Raw genomic sequence first — 20,180 nt, 5'->3', positions numbered from 1 at the left:
TTTACACGGTGCATATTTTTTCCTATATGGCGATGTGGAACTGAATAGATACCTCTGCGTCTTATTTCAGCCTGAGAAATCGTGTGCGGTGTTCGTACGCCTTTTGAGTGAATAGACTGCGCCGACTACATCCTCCCAGCCTCCGGCGCGGCGGAACGCGGGCCTTGTCTCGAGGTCGAGCCGGGTCGCTCTTGAGGCTCTCTTGTTACCTACTGCGGCCCCACTCGGTAGCAGCTCCCTTGAGAGGTTGTTAGCCAACAAGCTGCCGGGGCCAGCGCCTGCGCCGGAGGATAAAATTCTCTCCTGCAGCACCAGAGCAGTCCCAGACTACACCGAATGACTGCTAACATTTCGTATTCTTATTTCTCTCTCACTGGGTGCAACTGTGGTCCACAGTAATATATGATAACCATATTTCTCTGCCCTATGATTTTACCATGTGAAACACATTTATCGTTTTCTTAATTGTAGATTAATATCTTGATCAAATTCTACTCTCTGTGAGGCTCATCAGTAGCAGTTGATTTATTTTTCTTTGCAATCTGTCAAAAAAATTTTTGTCCGTCCTCTCAACTCACGAAAATCACCAGCAGTTTTAACTACACTACTGGCCATTAAAATTGCTACACCACGAAGATGACGTGCTACAGACGCGAAATTTAACCGACAGGAAGAAGATGCTGTGATATGCAAATGATTAGCTTTTCAGAGCATTCACACAAGGTTGGCCCTGGTGGCGACACCTACAACGTGCTGACATGAGGAAAGATTCCAACCAATTTCTCATACACAAACAGCAGTTGACCGGCGTTGCCTGGTGAAACGTTATTGTGATGCCTCGTGTAAGGAGGAGAAATGAGTACCATCACGTTTCCGACTTTGATAAAGGTCGGATTGTAGCCTATCGCGACTACGGTTTATCGTATCGCGACATTGCTGCTCGAGTTGGTCGAGATCCAATGACTGTTAGCAGAATATGCAATCGGTGGGTTTAGGGGGTTAACACGGAACGCCATGCTGGATCCCAACGGCCTCGTATCACTAGCAGTCGAGATGACAGGCATCTTATCCGTATAGCTGTAACGGATCGTGCAGCCACGTCTCGATCCCTGAGTCAACAGATGGGGACGTTTGCAAGACAACAACAGCACGAACAGTTCGACGACGTTTGCAGCAGCATGGACTATCAGCTCGGAGACCATGGCTGCGGTTACCCTTGACGCTGCATCACAGACAGGAGCGCCTGCGATGGTGTACTCAAGAACGAACCTGGGTGCATGAATAGCAAAATACTGGCGTATCACCCGGCGTGATGGTATGGGGTGCCATTGGTTACACGTCTCGGTCACCTCTTGTTCACATTGACGGCACTTTGAGCACTGGACGTTACATTTCAGATGTGTTAAGACCCGTGGCTCTACCCTTCATTCGATCCCTGCGAAATCCTACATTTCAGCAGCATAATGCACGACCGCATGTTGCAGGTCCAGTACGGGCCTTTCTGGATACAGAAAATATTCGATTGCTGCCACAGCCAGCACATTCTCCAGATCTCTCACCAATTGAAAACGTCTGGTCAATGGTGGCCCAGCAACTGGACTCGTCACAATACGCCAGTCACTACTTTTGATGAACTGTGGTATCGTGTTGAAGCTGCATGGGCAGTTGTACCTGTACGCGCCATCAAAGATCTGTTTGATTCAATGCCCAGGCGTATCAAGGCCGTTATTACGGCCAGAGGTGGTAGTTCTGGGTACTGATTTCTCAGGATCTATGCACCCAAATTGCGTGAAAATGTAATCACATGTCAGTTCTAGTATAATATATTTCTCCAATGAATACCCGTTTATCATCTGCATTTCTTCTAGGTGTAACAATTTTAATGGCCAGTAGTGTAAATTACAAGGGGCGTTCAATAAGCAAATGCTACACATTTTTTCTCAACCAGTTTCGTTTGAGAAAACGCGGAATTTGCTGTGGTACATCGTCGAATATTCCTGCTTCACGTTTCGATTGGTGTCTGCGCTATATGTAGCCTTCAAAAGGGCGTTTTTAACGGAGATGCGTTCCACACGGAGATCTGTCATCGAGTTTCTTGTGGCGGAAAACCAGAACATCGTAGATATTTATAGGCGCTTGCAGGATGTCTGCGGAGACCAGCACTGAAAAAAACACAGTGAGTCGTTGCATGAGACTTCCGTCACCATCGCAACAAATTGCCCAAGCCTCACAGATCTCCTGCTTGCCGGCCAACCGCACACAACTGTGACTTCTGTGATGTTGAAGCCGGCCGGAGTGGCCGAGCGGTTCTAGGCGCTTCAGTCTGGAACCGCGCGACCGCTACGGTCGCAGGTTCGAATCCTGCCTCGGGCATGGATATTTGTGATGTCCTTAGGTTAGTTAGGTTTAAGTAGTTCTAAGTTCTAGGGGACTGATGACCTCAGATGTTAAGTCCCATAGTGCTCAGAGCCATTTGTGATGTTGAAACGTGTGGACACTCTCATTAGAGGTGGCCGAAGGATCACAATCAAACATCTCGCTGCACAACTCGACGTCTTTGTTGGTAGTGCTGACACACTCGTCCACCAATTGGAGCGCTCAAATGTGCGTGCCCGCTGGATTCCTCGCCGCCTAACAGAAGACCATAAAGAGCAACGAAGGATCATCTGTGCGGAATTTCTTGAACCTTACCAGGCTAATCGTGACAGTTTTTTTTTTCGAACATCGTCACAACCGATGAAACATGAGTGTATCACTTCGAATCGGAAACAAAACGGCAATTCATGGAGTGGCGCCATACCACCTCTCCTCCGAATAAAAAGTTCAAAGCCACTCACCCAGCCGGTAGAATCACGGCGAGGGTCTTTTGGGACTCTGAAGGGGCTATCCTGTTTGATGTCCTCCGTCATGGTGCAACGACCAACTCTGGAGTGTATTGTGCTACCATCAGGAAATTGAAGAAACAACTTCAGCGTGTTCGTCGCCAAAAAATGCAAACGAAATTCTCCTTCTGATGGCAACAAAAGGCCCCGCACAAGTCTGCGCACCCGAGAGGAGCTCACAAAACTTCGTTTGACTATTCTTCATCATTCACCATGCAGCCCCCACACACCTTCCGACTTCCTTCTGTTTTGCCCAGTGCAGGAAGTTTCCCACCTCTGGTCCAGTCAAAGTAGGGGTCAGCAATCAACGACTGGTATCCGTAGGTTTTTGACTCAATGGTCCCTTCGATCAACACATGTCAGAAAGACGGCGTAATATATCGCCGAAACTGGTTGCTCAATAAAATAACGATCTGGAAATCTGGACGGCTGAAAGATGTTTTGATTCTACATTCTACACTGAACAGCTGAGGTCCCGCAACCATTTGTATGTCTGATGACAGAGACAAATTGTAGCAGTGTTCATAAGAATATGAAACAAAGAACCACTAATTTAAATATAAAATTGTGTATGTATATTTTCTGTCACACTTTTTAAACGTGCACTGAAGTGCCAAAGAAACTTGCATAGGCATGCGTATTCAAATACAGAGATATGTAAACAGGCAGAATACGGCGCTACGGTCGGCAACACCTATATACGACAACAAGTATCTGGCGCAGTTGGTAGATCGGTTACCGATTTTACAATGGCAGGTTACCAAGATTTAAGTGAGTCTGAGTGGTGTTATAGTCGGCGCACGAGCGATTGGACACATCTTCTCCGAGGTAGCGATGAAGTAGGTATTTTCTCGTACGATCATTTCACAAGCGTACCCTAAATATCAGGAATCCCATAAAACATCAAATGTCCGACACTGCTGCGGCCGGAAAAAGATTCTGCAAGAACGGGACCAACGACGACTGAAGAGAATCGTTCAACGTGACCGAAGTGCAACCCTTCTGCAAATTGCTGCAGATTTCAGTGCTGGGCCATCAACAAGTGTCAGCGTGTGAACCATTCAACGAAACATCGTCGATATGGGCTGTCGGAGCCGAAGGTCCATTCGTGTACCCTTGACGACTGTACGACACAAAACCTTATGCCTCGCCTGGGACCGTCATCAAATACGATGTATTGTTGATGACTGGAAACATGTTGCCTGGTCGGACGAGCCTAGTTTCAAATTGTATTAAGCTGGTGGACGTGTATGGGTATGGAGACAACGTCATGAATCCATGGACCCTGCATGTCAGCAGGAGACTGTTCAAGCTGGTGGAGGCTCTGTAATGGTGTGGGTCGTGTGTAGTCGGAGTGATATGGGACCCCTGATACGTCTAGATACGACTCTGACAGGTGACACGTACGTAAGCATCCTGTCTGATCACCTGCATCCGTTCATATCCATTGAGCATTCCGTCGGACTTGGGTAACCCCAGCATCACAATGCGACACCTCACACGTCCAGAATTGCTACAGAGTGACTCCAGGAACATTCTTCTAAGTTTAAACATTTCAGCTGGCCGCCAAACTCTCCAGACATGAACATTATTGAGATGCCTTGCAACGTGCTGTTCAGAAAAGATCTCCACCCCCTCATACTCTTAAAGATTTATGGACAGCCCTGCAGGATTCATGGTGCCAATTCCCTCGTTTTGTGTTATCGCGAAGTAGGGGAGATAGTCCCACAGACATGATACGTGAATTGGAGTGGCAATCATTTAAACAAAGGCGGTTTTCGTTGCGATGAAATTTCAATCACCAGTTTTCTCCTCCGATTGCGAAAACATTCTATTGACACCCTCCTACATAGGGAGAAATGATCATCACGATAAAATAAGAGAAATCAGAGCTCGCACAGAAAAATTTAAGTGCTCGTTTTTCCCGCGCACCGTTCAAGAGGGGAGCGGTAGAGAGACAGCTTGAAGGTGTTTCATTGAACCCCTGCCAGGCGCTTTCTTGTAGAGTAATCATGTAGATGTAGATGTAGAAGGCTGCACTCGGCGGGAAGCACTTCGTGGATGATGGAGAGGTCACTGAAGCAGCAAGACGTTGGCTCCGACGTCAGCCAGTAGAGTGAAACCATGCGGAGATACAGGCCTTTTCATTAACTTGGTATCAGGTCTCGCACTGAGCGCATTTTATGGTGTAAAATAGGGATTTGTAGCCACGGTGTATTGGAATCCTGAATTAAATGAACCTGCTTTCAGAAAAAATGTGTTGCACTGCTTATTGAACACCTCATCGTACAGTGTACCTATCGACAAGCACAATACTGCGAGAGACAGTCATAGGGTTTTAATTATCACCTCAAAAAATTTAAATTCCGTTAGTAACTTTTTGTTTGAGTGCGGCTACATGTCTGCACTCCTGGAACACACTATAATCCTTGAGCCGCAGTACACTGGCACGCCGCTAAGGAGCCAAAACAAAAAGAACGCAGCCGATCGGTAATCTGGAGTGTTGTGCCGTAATTCGATTTCTGCATATGAGGGGAAATAACGCTGCAACAATCTGTGAAAGTGTACGGAAATAATGTATCATCATAGAAGTCAGTGGCAGTGTTGTCCGGTCTACTGCATTTATAAGAAATTTCCCGCATTTTTAAAACATCTCTTGCTCCATTGCTAAAAAGCAAATAAAAGGGCAAATCTCTTGTTTTTATCACATTCGTATCTGTTCCTTCAAAGTAACTTTAATTCTGGTTATTGTTGGTACGCCACTTATTTAACTCTTTATTTATTGAGATATCAATTAAGTTTTGGAAATTCCTTCTGTGAATTCTTCACCCCAAAGACTTTACTCTTATCAGCTCCGAGTCCTATGTCAAATTGATCTGTGTTTATTCCTCGCACTGATGTTATTTACAACCACTGTTTATCTGCTTATAATATGGTCCTGGGCAACGACAACTCGCCCTACGCCTCATTAAGGAAAGCTGTTTTAGGGCCCTTACTTTTTCATGCGTATATCAATGACCTTTCATCAGTAACATTAGCAGATACCAAGTTCGTTTTGTTTGCTGATGATACAAACATTGCAATAAATAGCAAATCAAGTGTAGTCATAGAAATGTTTGTTGTTTGTTGTGGTCTTCAGTCCTGAGACTGGTTTGATGCAGCTCTCCATGCTAATCTATCCTCTGCAAGCTCCTTCATCTCCCAGTACCTACTGCAACCTACATCCATCTGAATCTGCTTAGTGTATTCCTCTCTTGGTCTCCCTCTACCATTTTTACCCTCCACGCTGCCCTCCAATGCTAAATTTGTGATTTCTTGATGCCTCACAACATGCCCTACCAACCGATCCCTTCTTCTAGTCAAGTTGTGCCACAAACTTCTCTTCTCCCCAATATTATTCAATACCTCCTCATTAGTTATGTGATCTACCCATCTAATCTTCAACATTCTTCTGTAGCACCAAATTTCGAAAGTTCTTGTCCAAACTATTTATAGTCCACGTTTCACTTCCATACATGGCTACACTCCATACAAATACTTTCAGAAACTACTTCCTGACACTTAAATCTATACTCGATGTTAACAAATTTCTCTTCTTCAGAAACGCTTTCCTTCCCATTGTCAGTCTACATTTTATATCCTCTCTACTTCGACCATCATCAGTTATTTTGCTCACCAAATAGCAAAGTGTCTCATTTCCTAATCTAATTCCCTCAGCATCACCTGACTTCATTCGACTACATTCCATTATCCTCGTTTTGCTTTTGTTGATGTTCATCCTCCTTTCAAGACACTGTCCATTCCGTTCAACTGCTCTTCCAAATACTTAGCCGTCTCTGACAGAATTACAATGTCATCGGCGAACCTCAAAGTTTTTATTTCTTCTCCATGGATTTTAATACCAACTCCAAATTTTTCTTTTGTTTCCTTTACTGCTTGCTCAATATACAGATTGAATAAAATCGGGGAGAGGCTACAACCCTGTCTCACTCCCTTCCCAACCACTGCTTCCCTTTCATGGCCCTCGACTCTTATAACTGCCGTCTGGTTTCTGTACAAATTGTAAATAGCCTTTCGCTCCCTGTATTTTACCCCTGCCACCTCCAGAATTTGAAAGAGAGTATTCCAGTCAACATTGTCAAAAGCTTTATCTAAGTCTACAAATGCTAAAAATGTAGGTTTGCCTTTCCTTAATCTTTCTTCGAAGATAAGTCGTAAGGTCAGTATTGCCTCACATGTTCCAACATTTCTACGGAATCCAAACTGATCTTCCCCGAGGTCGGCTTCTACCAGTTTTTCCATTCGTCTGTAAAGAATTCGCGTTAGTATTTTGCAGCTGTGACTTATTAAACTAATAGTTCGGTAATTTTCACATCTGTCAACACCTACTTTCTTTGGGATTGGAATTATTATATTCCTCTTGAAGTCTGAGGGTATTTCACCTGTTTCATACATCTTGCTCACCAGATGGTAGAGTTTTGTCAGGACTGGCTCTCCCAAGGCCGTCAGTAGTTCTAATGGAATGTTGTCTACTCCCGGGGCCTTGTTTCGACTCAGGTCTTTCAGTGCTCTGTCAAACTCTTCACGCAGTATCGTATCTCCTATTTCATCTTCATCTACATCCTCTTCCATTTCCATAATATTGTCCTCAAGTACATCGCCCTCGTATGGACCCTCTGTATACTCCTTCCACCTTTCTGCTTTCCCCTCTTTGCTTAGAACTGGGTTTCCATCTGAGCTCTTGATATTCATACAAGTGGCTCTCTTTTCTCCAAAGGTCTCTTTAATTTTCCTGTTGGCTGTATCTATCTTACCCCTCGTGAGATAAGCCTCTACATCCTTACATTTGTCCTCTAGCCATCCCTGCTTAGCCATTTTGCACTTCCTGTCGATCTCATTTTTGAGACGTTTGTATTCCTTTTTGCCTGCTTCATTTATTGCATTTTTATATTTTCTCCTTTCATCAATTAAATTCAATATCTCTTCTGTTACCCAAGGATTTCTACTAGCCCTCGTCTTTTTACCTACTTGATCCTGTGCTGCCTTCACTACTTCATCCCTCAGAGCTACCCATTTGTCTTCTACTGTATTTCTTTCCCCCATTCCTGTCAATTGTTCCCTTATGCTGTCCCTGAAACTCTGTACAACCTCTGGTTTAGTCAGTTTATCCAGGTCCCATCTCCTTAAATTCCCACCTTTTTGCAATTTCTTCAGTTTTAATTTACAGTTCATAACCAATAGATTGTGGTCAGAGTCCACATCTGCCCCTGGAAATGTCCTACAGTTTAAAACCTGGTTCCTAAATCTCTGTCTTACCATTATATAATCTATCTGATACCTTTTAGTATCTCCAGGATTCTTCCATATATACAACCTTCTTTTATGATTCTTGAACCAAGTGTTAGCTATGATTAAGTTATGCTCTGTGCAAAATTCTAACAGACGGCTTCCTCTTTCATTTCTTAGCCCCAATCCATATTCACCTACTATGTTTCCTTCTCTCCCTTTTCCTACTGTCGAATTCCAGTCACCCATGACTATTAATTTTTGGTCTCCCTTCACTACCTGAATACTTTCTTTTATCTCATCATACATTTCTTCAATTTCTTCATCATTTGCAGAGCTAGTTGGCATAAATTTGTACTACTGTAGTAGGCATGGGCTTCGTGTCTATCTTGGCCACTATAATACGTTCACTATGCTGATTGTAGTAGCTTACCCGCACTCCTATTTTTTTATTCATTATTAAACCTACTCCTGCATTACCCCTATTTGATTTTTTATTTATAACCCTGTATTCACCTGATCAGAAGTCTTGTTCCACTTGCCACCGAACTTCACTAATACCCACTATATCTAACTTTAACCTATCCATTTCCCTTTTTAAATTTTCTAACCTTCCTGCCCGATAGAAGTATCGGCTAAGAAAATATTTGTGGACATTAATCTCTGGTTCCTAGCCAATTATTTGTGATTAAACTTTGAAAAAACTCACTACATGCAGTTCAGGACTTGTAAGGGGTGTCCCACGAGTATATGCCTAACATACGATGACAAGCAGATAGAAGAAGTGGACAGTGTTAAATTCCTGGGATTACAGCTTGATAATAAATTCAACTGGGAGGAGCACACCAGAGAACTGCTGAAGCGTCTTAAGAAATCTCTATTTACAATGCGAATTGTGTCAGACATAGGGGATATAAAAATGAAAAAGGTGGCATACTATGGTTACTTTCATTCCATAATGTCATATGGGATTATTTTTTGGACTAATTCATCAAGCCAAGTTGAAGTTTTGCGGGAACAAAAACGTGCAATAAGAGTTGCATGTGGTGTGAATTCAAGAACATCCTACAGAAGCCTGTTTAAGGAACTAGGGATACTAACTACTGCTTGCCAATATATTTATTCCTTAGTGAAATTTGTCATTAAAATATATCACTTTTTCAAACCAACAGCTCAGTTCATGCAATCAATACTAGAAATAAGAATAATCTTCACAAGGATTTAAAGTCACTTACTCTTGTACAAAAAGGTGTGCATTATTCAGGAACACACATTTTCAGTAACTTGCCAGCAGCCATAAAAAGCTTAACAGCCAATGAAATTCAGTTTAAGTGAAGCCTAAAGGATTTATTGGTGGCCGACTCCTTCTATTCCATTGATGAATTTCTCAGTAGAACCAACTGATTTGTTTGTGTGTGTGTGTAAATAAATAAAATCTAAGTTCTGCACATTTCAGTGCAGTAATGTGTTCATTGTAAATAAGTATTATAGTAGTTCTATTACATGTTTATTACCTTATAAATAAATAAAAAATTATTTTAAATTCGGTGCATTATTGTTTGTAAAGTGATTCTTTCATATCGTGTTCATTTAAAAAAATGACGATCATTTCACTTGGGACCTGTGGAAGGTACATTAGCTTATTTGTTTCAGTTGTAAATATTTGTCATGTGTTGTTGTTTTTCTGACATGTTCTACATCCTGGAGGACCTCCTCACTACGGATCAATTGGAATGAAAGTAAATCTAATCTAAAAACAGATTCTTATAGTACAGTCTAACGACTCGTCTAAGCTGAAAATAAAATGTCTGCTATTTATTTCCAAAATGTCAAAATAAGTTTGCAATACCCCTTTGGTAATTCGTTCCAAAAAAGCAAAGCTGTTCACGTGGCATTTGTATTTTCTTGACGTGAGTCCCTATGACTGACATGCTTGGAAAGCTATGTCGTCAAACCGTTCGGTAAGATGTGTCACTTGGTGTCAACTTTCTTTGAGGTAGTAGAATAGTATGAGTGAAGGAAGTTAAGGTGCATCAGTTCGCTGTTAGTTGTGCTTGGTCTGCAGTTAGTGTGCAAAGGTTTGAAATAGATCGTTTTCATGAAAGTTAAAAGCGGAAATGAGTGAACCTAGAGTTTGGAAAACAAATAAAGAGCGCTCAAAATTACAAAACTGAGTGGAAATTGAAGCCAAATTCTAGTATTCGTTACGACGTAGTAAAAAGGGCGATAATTTTAGATACGTTGTTTGTGAAATCACTGTAGTAGTAATTTCCCAGTTTACTGTAGAATGAGTTTTGTATTATACACTCCTGGAAATGGAAAAAGAAAACATTGACACCGGTGTGTCAGACCCACCATACTTGCTCCGGACACTGCGAGAGGGCTGTACAAGCAATGATCACACGCACGGCACAGCGGACACACCAGGAACCGCGGTGTTGGCCGTCGAATGGCGCTAGCTGCGCAGCATTTGTGCACCGCCGCCGTCAGTGTCAGCCAGTTTGCCGTGGCATACGGAGCTCCATCGCAGTCTTTAACACTGGTAGCATGCCGCGACAGCGTGGACGTGAACCGTATGTGCAGTTGACGGACTTTGAGCGAGGGCGTATAGTGGGCATGCGGGAGGCCGGGTGGACGTACCGCCGAATTGCTCAACACGTGGGGCGTGAGATCTCCACAGTACATCGATGTTGTCGCCAGTGGTCGGCGGAAGGTGCACGTGCCCGTCGACCTGGGACCGGACCGCAGCGACGCACGGATGCACGCCAAGACCGTAGGATCCTACGCAGTGCCGTAGGGGACCGCACCGCTACTTCCTAGCAAATTAGGGACACTGTTGCTCCTGGGGTATCGGCGAGGACCATTCGCAACCGTCTCCATGAAGCTGGGCTACGGTCCCGCACACCGTTAGGCCGTCTTCCGCTCACGCCCCAACATCGTGCAGCCCGCCTCCAGTGGTGTCGCGACAGGCGTGAATGGAGGGACGAATGGAGACGTGCCGTCTTCAGCGATGAGAGTCGCTTCTGCCTTGGTGCCAATGATGGTCGTATGCGTGTTTGGCGCCGTGCAGGTGAGCGCCACAATCAGGACTGCATACGACCGAGGCACACAGGGCCAACACCCGGCATCATGGTGTGGGGAGCGATCTCCTACACTGGCCGTACACCACTGGTGATCGTCGAGGGGACACTGAATAGTGCACGGTACATCCAAACCGTCATCGAACCCATCGTTCTACCATTCCTAGACCGGCAAGGGAACTTGCTGTTCCAACAGGACAATGCACGTCCGCATGTATCCCGTGCCACCCAACGTGCTCTAGAAGGTGTAAGTCAACTACCCTGGCCAGCAAGATCTCCGGGTCTGTCCCCCATTGAGCATGTTTGGGACTGGATGAAGCGTCGTCTCACGCGGTCTGCACGTCCAGCACGAACGCTGGTCCAACTGAGGCGCCAGGTGGAAATGGCATGGCAAGCCGTTCCACAGGACTACATCCAGCATCTCTACGATCGTCTCCATGGGAGAATAGCAGCCTGCATTGCTGCGAAAGGTGGATATACACTGTACTAGTGCCGACATTGTGCATGCTCTGTTGCCTGTGTCTATGTGCCTGTGGTTCTGTCAGTGTGATCATGTGATGTATCTGACCCCAGGAATGTGTCAATAAAGTTTCCCCTTCCTGGGACAATGAATTCACGGTGTTCTTATTTCAATTTCCAGGAGTGTATATTACATTTATTAACATATCTATAACAGTGGAGTATTGGCATGGAGAATAGGCTGTCTAGTATCTACTGCCATCTCTTGATTTTTCGAGTGTCTTTCTCCTGATTTCGAGACCGTTGGATATGGCAATACTGGTCGATGGATAGATGACACATACGCTTCTATGGTGCTGTGAATGACGAAGAACGAAGTGGCAGACCATATCTCTGTGAAGACACGGTTATCGCAAGAGATGTGGAGGCCCTGCTGCTCGAATCACGTTTCAGTTTTAGATACCTAGCTCAAGGTTTTCAAAATGGCCATGGTCGCCACCCACTAGGTTACGTGACCGCCCACACCCTTTCAAAAAGCACACCAAAGCAAGGCAGAAGCAGAAACATTGCAGCTGTATCCCGCCAATCCAGATGATTTCTTCAGCCACCTAATCACCATGATGCTGGATGTATCATAACGATCCCAAAATAAAGCAGCAAACCAAGCAGTGGAAACACCACCCCAAGAAATGGCGAAGATCCAAAATCATCAGGAAAGATCATGCTGCTTGCTGTTTAGGACTATGATGGTGTGGTGCTACCAGATTCTGTTCTCAAGGGTCATAATGTCACAGGAACACACCACCGCCATCTCCCGACGAGGTTACGGAGGAAACTGAAGACATTGCGTCGGGGGGGAAGCGGTCAAAGCTGGTGGTTTTGCTCCACTACAACGACCCAGCTCCTTTAACACAGGTCGCAGTGGCACCGCGCTACTTCTTCCCGCTATCACATTTGACTTCGCCCGCCGCATTCTCCTGACATGGCACCGAGTGACTTCTTCCTCTTTCCTCGAATGAAAAAAAAAAATGGTTCAAATGGCTCTGAGCACTATTGGACTTAACTGCAGAGGTCATCAGTCTCCTGGAACTTAACCTAACTAACCTAAGGACACCATACACATCCATGCCCGAGGCAGGATTCGAGCCTGCGACCGTAGCGGTCACGCGGTTCCAGACTAGCGCCTAGAACCGCTCGGCCATCCTCAATTGAAGCTATCCCTTGTTTGGCAGTCATTCCCAGAATAACTGATTTCGATGTGAAACGTTTTCTGAATAGCCAAAATGCAGACTTCTACAACCGAAGTCTCCACCAAGTCGCTCATCGTTTTGAAAAAATGTCGCATTGAGGAATGACCGTTCATGATGATTCTTATTACCGTTTAAAAACCCCCGAAGCGACGTAGATGACGATGAGGTAATTAATTTAATATAAGGCACATGGGATCGCAAATGTTGGGAAATACCCCAAAAATGGATGAGAAATGTTGAACATATGACGTCACAAGGCGACGTACCTCACCGCACGTGCATTGCTTGGCTAGGGGGTGAAGGGATGATTGAGCGAGGCAATACTTGCATTTGAGCAAACGGCGCCAATTTCGAACACATTTTGTAAATGTGATAGGTTGGAAACGTTCAAGTTACATAATTATTGTCCTTACTGTAACCAACTAAAAGCTGTTCTTATTTTGTGTTTCTTTCCTTTTGTCTCTTCTTTTTTTGTTTACACGCATTATTTAGGTCATTTACTGGTAACGACAGTAATAATAAATCTTACCTCAATGTAAAGACAAAATTGTCTGAAGCAAGGCTCGAACCCTGAGCTCCAGGCGCTAAAGCCAAGCACTTGCGACCAGAGCCACACCGACGTAAAAACTCTACTTCGGTTGGAATGATCAGGCTCAACTGCTGCACGTGCGGTGAGATGCGTCATCTGGTGACGTCACCTGTTCAACGTGTCTCATCCACTTTTGGGGTATTTCCTGACATTTGCGACCCCCAAATGTCTTATATTAAATCTGTGTCTCAGCGTCATCTACGTCATCTCGAAGGTTTTTAAACGATAATAAGAATCAGCCTGTATAGAAGACTGACACCATCACTAAGTTTCATTGTCGCAGCTTGATTTTTCCAAAGCTCACGCTCATACCTGCGCTTACAAGTGTCAAGACGAATATACAGTTAAAAAATTTCAGTGTAATCTCAACGTATAATAAACTATCCGCAACTGTATACAGTTACACACTGCTCTCAACACTTACGGACGAGATAGATAAAGTAACATGCCATATTAACTACCTGGTGGAAATGTATGAAAGTGTGGGAACGTGTTGCCAGAAAGTTGGGCGTCACATGGCATGAGGTCAGTGTAACTACAGCGTCAAATGGGGATGGCCTCATAACACGAGGCAGCTGAAGGAATGGTAAAGACAATGTGTGTCAATCAGAGAGCAGTTATGGAGCTATGTGGTGGTGTTCTTCATTACAACATGGACCGGTGACATCCGTATGACTTCACACGACGAAGAATCGTCTGGAAACTGGAATAAAGACGATGTGTGACAAGTGTATCCCAGGAGTACTGCTCAGAGCATTGTTTCACGTGCTTGAGGAGCGTTCCAGAACACAGACACAGCCACCCGAAGCAGAGGAGGTGGCCTACCACGCTAAACTACAGCAGCAGATGGCCGGTATTTTCTGCAGCGCGCAAGAAGGGAGCCAGGTCATAGAGCAAATACAGTTGTAACCACATTTAACAGGACTGCAAGGCACGCAGTAGTACGCTCCACAGTGGCACGGTGACTGCATAGAGATGGTCTCTTTGTCTGATGAGCAGTACATTATGTTCCATTGACACCTGCACACTGGCAGCAATGTTTGCGATAGTGCCTAGAGCATAGAGACTTGTCCAATGAGTGGGTTTCAGCACTTCTCGGATGAGAGCAGTTCAGTTTGAGTAGTGATTCTGGACGCACCCTCATAAGACGAGAGGTGGGAACACGTAATGCACCCAGGAACACTGTCGAACGTGATCATTTTGATGATCCAGATGTTATGGTGTGTGGAGGCATAATGTCACATGGGTGTACCGACCTCAGAATCTTTAACACGGCACACACAATGGTCAACGTTATTGTAACGCCGTATTCCTTCCCCATGTACATCTTTTCATGGGTGCATTAGGTCCTGACTTCATTTTCGCAAATGAGAGTGCGAACAGTGCAGATGGACTGGCCTGCCCATTCCCCCGACTTAAATCCCATCAAGGACGTGTGGGATGCGATGGGGAAATGAGTTCCGGCACTCCCACGTACACCAACGACCATCGAGCAATTGTCAGCCGTGCTGATATCTGGAACACCCTACCGCAAGAATTCGTTTCCAACCTTGAGTGAGCACGTTACAGAGCATGCATTACTGTGCTTGGTGATCACACACCTTATTAATAACCATGTCCTGCCTTTTGTAATGCCCAGGAGACTATCATAACCGCGGTGAATTCAGTGTAATTATGTTCTTTGAATGAAGTTGTCGTTTCTGTTAGTCTCATTGGGTGTTACCTTCTGTACTATACTGCAGCAGTTCTATCTACAAGGTATGTGAGAAATGTAATGGGACTGATTTTTATCTACAAAAGTTTTTTTTTTTTCATCATCAACATCGCCCCTTCAGAGTAGTTCCGTTTGGCATCTAAACACTGGTGGGGCGTTGCTCCTGGTCTAGGTATCAGTGCTGAATGCTAGTTTCTTTAATATAACGGTCACATTCTTTTGAATGTCCTACAGAGCCCCAAAATGACGTCTTTTTAAGACATTTTTCAATTTCGAGTAAAGAAAAAAGTCAAAGGACGCAAATCAGGTCAATAGGCGGCCTGTGGAACGACAGGAATGCCTTTTGAGGTCAAAATTCCATGACTGAAGTGACCGTGTGACATGGGGCGTTGTCATGATGCAGCATCCACTTCTCTGCAATGTCTGGTCTCACTAGATTCACCTTTTTTTTAGCCTTTCAACGACATCTTTGTGAAACACTTGGTTGGCAGTTTCTCCTGGAGGAACAAATTCTTTATGCACGAAATCCATACTGTCAAAAAAGCCAAATCAGGATTGTTTTGATCTCTGATTTGATCATTCAAGCTTATTTTCCCGCTTTGTCTCAGGATCGTACTCAAAGATCCAGGATTCACCACCCCTTATCACACGACTGAAGCATTTATGGTCATTGGCAGTCCTCTCAAGAAGATTTTTCTTTTTCTTCGATTGTCCTTCTGCCCAGTTGTGAGGTTTTCCGGATACCACTTTAGCACAAACCTTTCACATGTGCAAAATTTCGGTCAAAATTTGATGTACATTGAAAGTGTTTAACAGGTCAAGCATCATCCTCATTAGAATGAAATTTTCACTCTACAGCGGAGTGTGCGCTGATATGAAACTTGCTGGCAGATTAAAACTGTGTGCCGGACCGAGACTCGAACTCGGGACCTTTGCCTTTCGCGGGCAAGTGCTCTGCCAACTGAGCTACCCAAGCACGAATCACGTCCCGTCCTCACAACTTCAGGTCCGCCAGTACCTCGTCTTCTACCTTCCAAATTTCACATAAGCTCTCCTGCGAACCTTGCGGAACTAGCGCTTCTGGAAGAAAGGATATTGCGGAGACAGGGCTTAGCCACAGCCTGGGGGATGTTTCTAGAATGAAATTTTCACTCTACAGCGGAGTGTGCGCTGATATGAAACTTCCTGGCAGATTAAAACTGTGTGCCCGACCGAGACTCGAACTCGGGACCTTTGCTTTTCGCGGGAAAGTGCTCTACCATCTGAGCTACCGAAGCACGACTCACGCCCGGTACTCACAGCTTTACTTCTGCCAGTATCTCGTCTCCTACCTTCCAAACTTTACAGAACCTCTCCTGCGAACCTTGCAGAACTAGCACTCCTGAAAGAAAGGATACAGCGGAGACATGGCTTAGCCACAGCCTGGGGGATGTTTCCAGAATAAGATTTTCACTCTGCAGCGGAGTGTGCGCTGATATGAAACTTTCTGGCAGATTAAAACTGTGTGTCCGACCGAGACTCGAACTCGGGACCTTTGCTTTTCGCGGGCAAGTACTCTACCATCTGAGCTACCGAAGCACGACTCACGCCCGGTACTCACAGCTTTACTTCTGCCAGTATCTCGTCTCCTACCTTCCAAACTTTACAGAACCTCTCCTGCGAACCTTGCAGAACTAGCACTCCTGAAAGAAAGGATACAGCGGAGACATGGCTTAGCCACAGCCTGGGGGATGTTTCCAGAATAAGATTTTCCTCTGCAGCGGAGTGTGCGCTGATATGAAATTTCCTGGCAGATTAAAACTGTGTGCCGGACCGGTCCGGTACACAGTTTTAATCTGCCAGGAAGTTTCATCATCCTCATTGTTAAACGTCAGTCTGATCTCACAAGAGCAGACATGTGCTCAGCGTTTCCGTCGGTGTTTGAAGTTGAAAGTCTGCCTCAGCGACGTTCGTCTTCAACGTGTTTTCGGCCTTTCAAAACTGATTTCTGCCAGCGAAAAACTTGATCTTCATAGGAAATGTTACCCATAGACCTGTTAAAACCTTTCAAAGGTCACACTCACGGATTTTCCAAGTTTAACACAAAACTTTATGTCACAACGTTCCTCTAAATTCCGCTGCTCCATTTTCGTGACACACTACAAGAATACAACTACGTTGATGGCGCTCTTGAAAGTCACATGATGGCTGTACCCAGCTGAAACTCAGACTGAGCATCTGGAAGGGATGACCACAGCGGTCTACACAAGGAGAACAACACAGCGTTGCCAGATCGCTCGTAGTGTTGTCAGTCTGCCGGCCGTGGTGGCCAAGCGGTTAAAGGCGCTACAGTCTGGAACCGCGCGGCCGCTACGGTCGCAGGTTCGAATCCTGCCTCGGGAATGGATGTGTGTGATGTCCTTAGGTTAGTTAGGTTTAATTAGTTCTAAGTTCTAGGCGACTCATGACCGCAGAAGTTAAGTCGCATAGTGCTCAGAGCCATTTGAACCATTTTTGTTGTCAGTCTCATACTTTTCTCACAAACCTCTATGTACAGTCCAAGTTTCATCGAGCTATGTTACTCGGCAATGACATATCATGCGAGTGTTACTTTCGTCCTTAAAGTTTTGCACGCCAGTGTAGTTAGCCCTTCGGATATACCAGAATATTCTCGACTTTCAGTACGCGCCTGCAGGTCGTAAACTAGCCGTGTTAAAATTTGGCTTTGCACTCCGTTGGCTCTGTGCGGAAAACAGAGTATTTACTTGCCGGAAGAACAAATGTTTCTCTGGCCTGATAATGTCTTTGGCAGCGTGATAAGTCGTAAATCCCGAGTGCTGTTAGGAACCTTCATCCAGCTGCCTGCTTGGCACTCACTCCGCAGGGGCTCCGCAGTGGCGGGCGCTGCTACAGCGGTCGTGCGGCGGACCGCGCCGCCTCCGCCGCCTCCGCAGCCGCGTCCGCCCCCACCGCCATGTGGGGCAACGGGCGCGACTGGCGGCGGCCGCCCGCCTCCGAGGGCGCCTGGGTGCGCCTCTGCCCGTTGGACGACCGCGCTGCCGCCTCCGCCGCCCCCAGCGCCGCCTCCACGCCTGCCCGCGCCCCTTCCCCTGGGCCGCCATCTGTTGGTGACAGGTAAGAATGCAATTAATCCACATTAGAGACGCATAAAAACAAGAACTCTCTTCTCCAAAATAGAAAGGAATACTTTCGTTTCTAACATGTATTATAATTTAAAATACTGTTATGGCAAATGGCAACGGCCTTGCCGCAGTGGATACACCGGGTCCCGTGACATCACCGAAGTTAAGCGCTGTCAGGCGTGGCCGGCACTTGGATGGGTGACCATCAAGGCCGCCATGCGCTGTTGCCATTTTTCGGGGTGCACTCAGCCTCGTGATGCCAATTGAGGAGCTACTCGACCGAATAGTAGCGACTCCAGTCAAAGAAAACCCATCTTAACGACCGGGAGAGCGCTGTGCTGACCACACGCCCCTCCTATCCGCATCCTCACCTGAGGATGACACGGCGGTCGGATGGTCCCGATGAGCCACTTGTGGCCTGAAGACGGAGTGCTTTATGGCAAATCTGTCTCTCACATTCAACATTATATGTTCGCACAACGATTACACTAGCTTCATCATCAAAACTGTGAAGCACTCTGTTAGTAAACTGCTCTTAATTTTCTATAACAAAAACAGTCTAGATTCCAACCAACACTCACTTGCCGGAAAAAAAAGTACACCCTTTTAGAGATTTCAAATGCACTCAAGATTTGTTGTTGCAACAGTGCATATGGAGTACATGAATGATTTCATTTACAGATTAATAGCACAAGCGGTTCTGAGGTACCGGATATCGACTCGCGCTGAAACACCGATATTAGTATGTGGTGTAGCCTCCACAGGCAGCAATGCAGGCGCTGACTGTAGCACCCAGTTAATCGTACAGATGGTGAATACCGTCCTGGACTGCTTTATGCCACGCCTGCTCGAACAATTCATGTAGTTCTGTATGAGTTGTCGAGTAACGAGTCGTACGAGTCACTTCTCGTCCCATCATACACCACACGTGCTCGGTTAGAGACAGGTCCAGAGATCGTGCTGGCCAGGGAAGTCGCTGCACGTCTTGCAGAACACATTGAGTTTCCACGGGAAGAGTGTGGACGAGCATCAACCTGGTGGAACAGAACATCACCTTCCTCCTGCGAGAACGACAGAACAACGGGCCATCCTCTACAGTTTTTGCCCTCTACAGCTCCCGCTAGTACCATGGAACTCATTCCCTCATGTCTTAACAGATGTTCCACCATCCTGTCCCTTCTCCTATTCATTGTTTTCCACACATTCCTTTCCTCTCCGATTCTGCGCAGAACCTCCTCATTCCTTACCTTATCAACCCACCTAATCGTCTGTTGTACCGCATCTCAAATGTTTAGATTCTCTTCTGTTCCGGTTTTCTCACGGTCCATGTTTCACTACCGTACAATACTGTGCTCCAAACGTACTTCTCAGAAATTTCTTCCTCAAATTTAGGCCTATGTTTGATACTAGTAAAATTCTCTTTTCCGGGAATGCCCTTGCTGCCAGTGCTGCTTTTGATATCCTCCTTGCTCTGTCCGTCATTGGTTATTTTTCTGCCTTTGTGACCATCAGTCCTGATGTTATGTTTCTTGCTTTTCTCATTTCTGCTACTTCTCATTACTTTCGTCTTTCTTCGATTTACTCTCAGTCCATACTATGTATTCGTTAGACTGTTCATTCCGTTCAGAAGATCATGCAATTCTCCTTCACTTTCACTCAGGATAGCAATGTCCTCAGCGAATCGTATCATTGATATCCTTTCACCTTGAATTTTAATTCCACTCCTGAACCTTTCTTTTATTTCCATCATTGCTTCCTCGATGTACAGATTGAACAGGATGCATCCTTGTCTTACATC

The 20,180-nt window shown here is 45.4% G+C and overlaps 1 protein-coding gene across 1 annotated transcript in view; it reads left to right on the top strand.

Moving 5' to 3' along the window:
- The window catches only part of LOC126204080 (probable tubulin polyglutamylase TTLL2), a 376,176-nt gene that overhangs the window by 337,954 nt on the left and 18,042 nt on the right, over window positions 1-20,180 (top strand). The window contains exon 10 of the mRNA XM_049938500.1: window positions 18,124-18,374. Within this exon, the coding sequence (XP_049794457.1) occupies window positions 18,124-18,374 (251 nt within the window). The remainder of the gene's footprint in view (window positions 1-18,123; window positions 18,375-20,180) is intronic.

The sequence above is a fragment of the Schistocerca nitens genome, chromosome 9, assembly GCF_023898315.1.
Source record: "Schistocerca nitens isolate TAMUIC-IGC-003100 chromosome 9, iqSchNite1.1, whole genome shotgun sequence".
NCBI lineage: Eukaryota > Metazoa > Arthropoda > Insecta > Orthoptera > Acrididae > Schistocerca > Schistocerca nitens.
The sequence above is the reverse complement of the archived record's forward strand: the minus strand, read 5'-3'. Positions and strand labels throughout refer to the sequence as shown.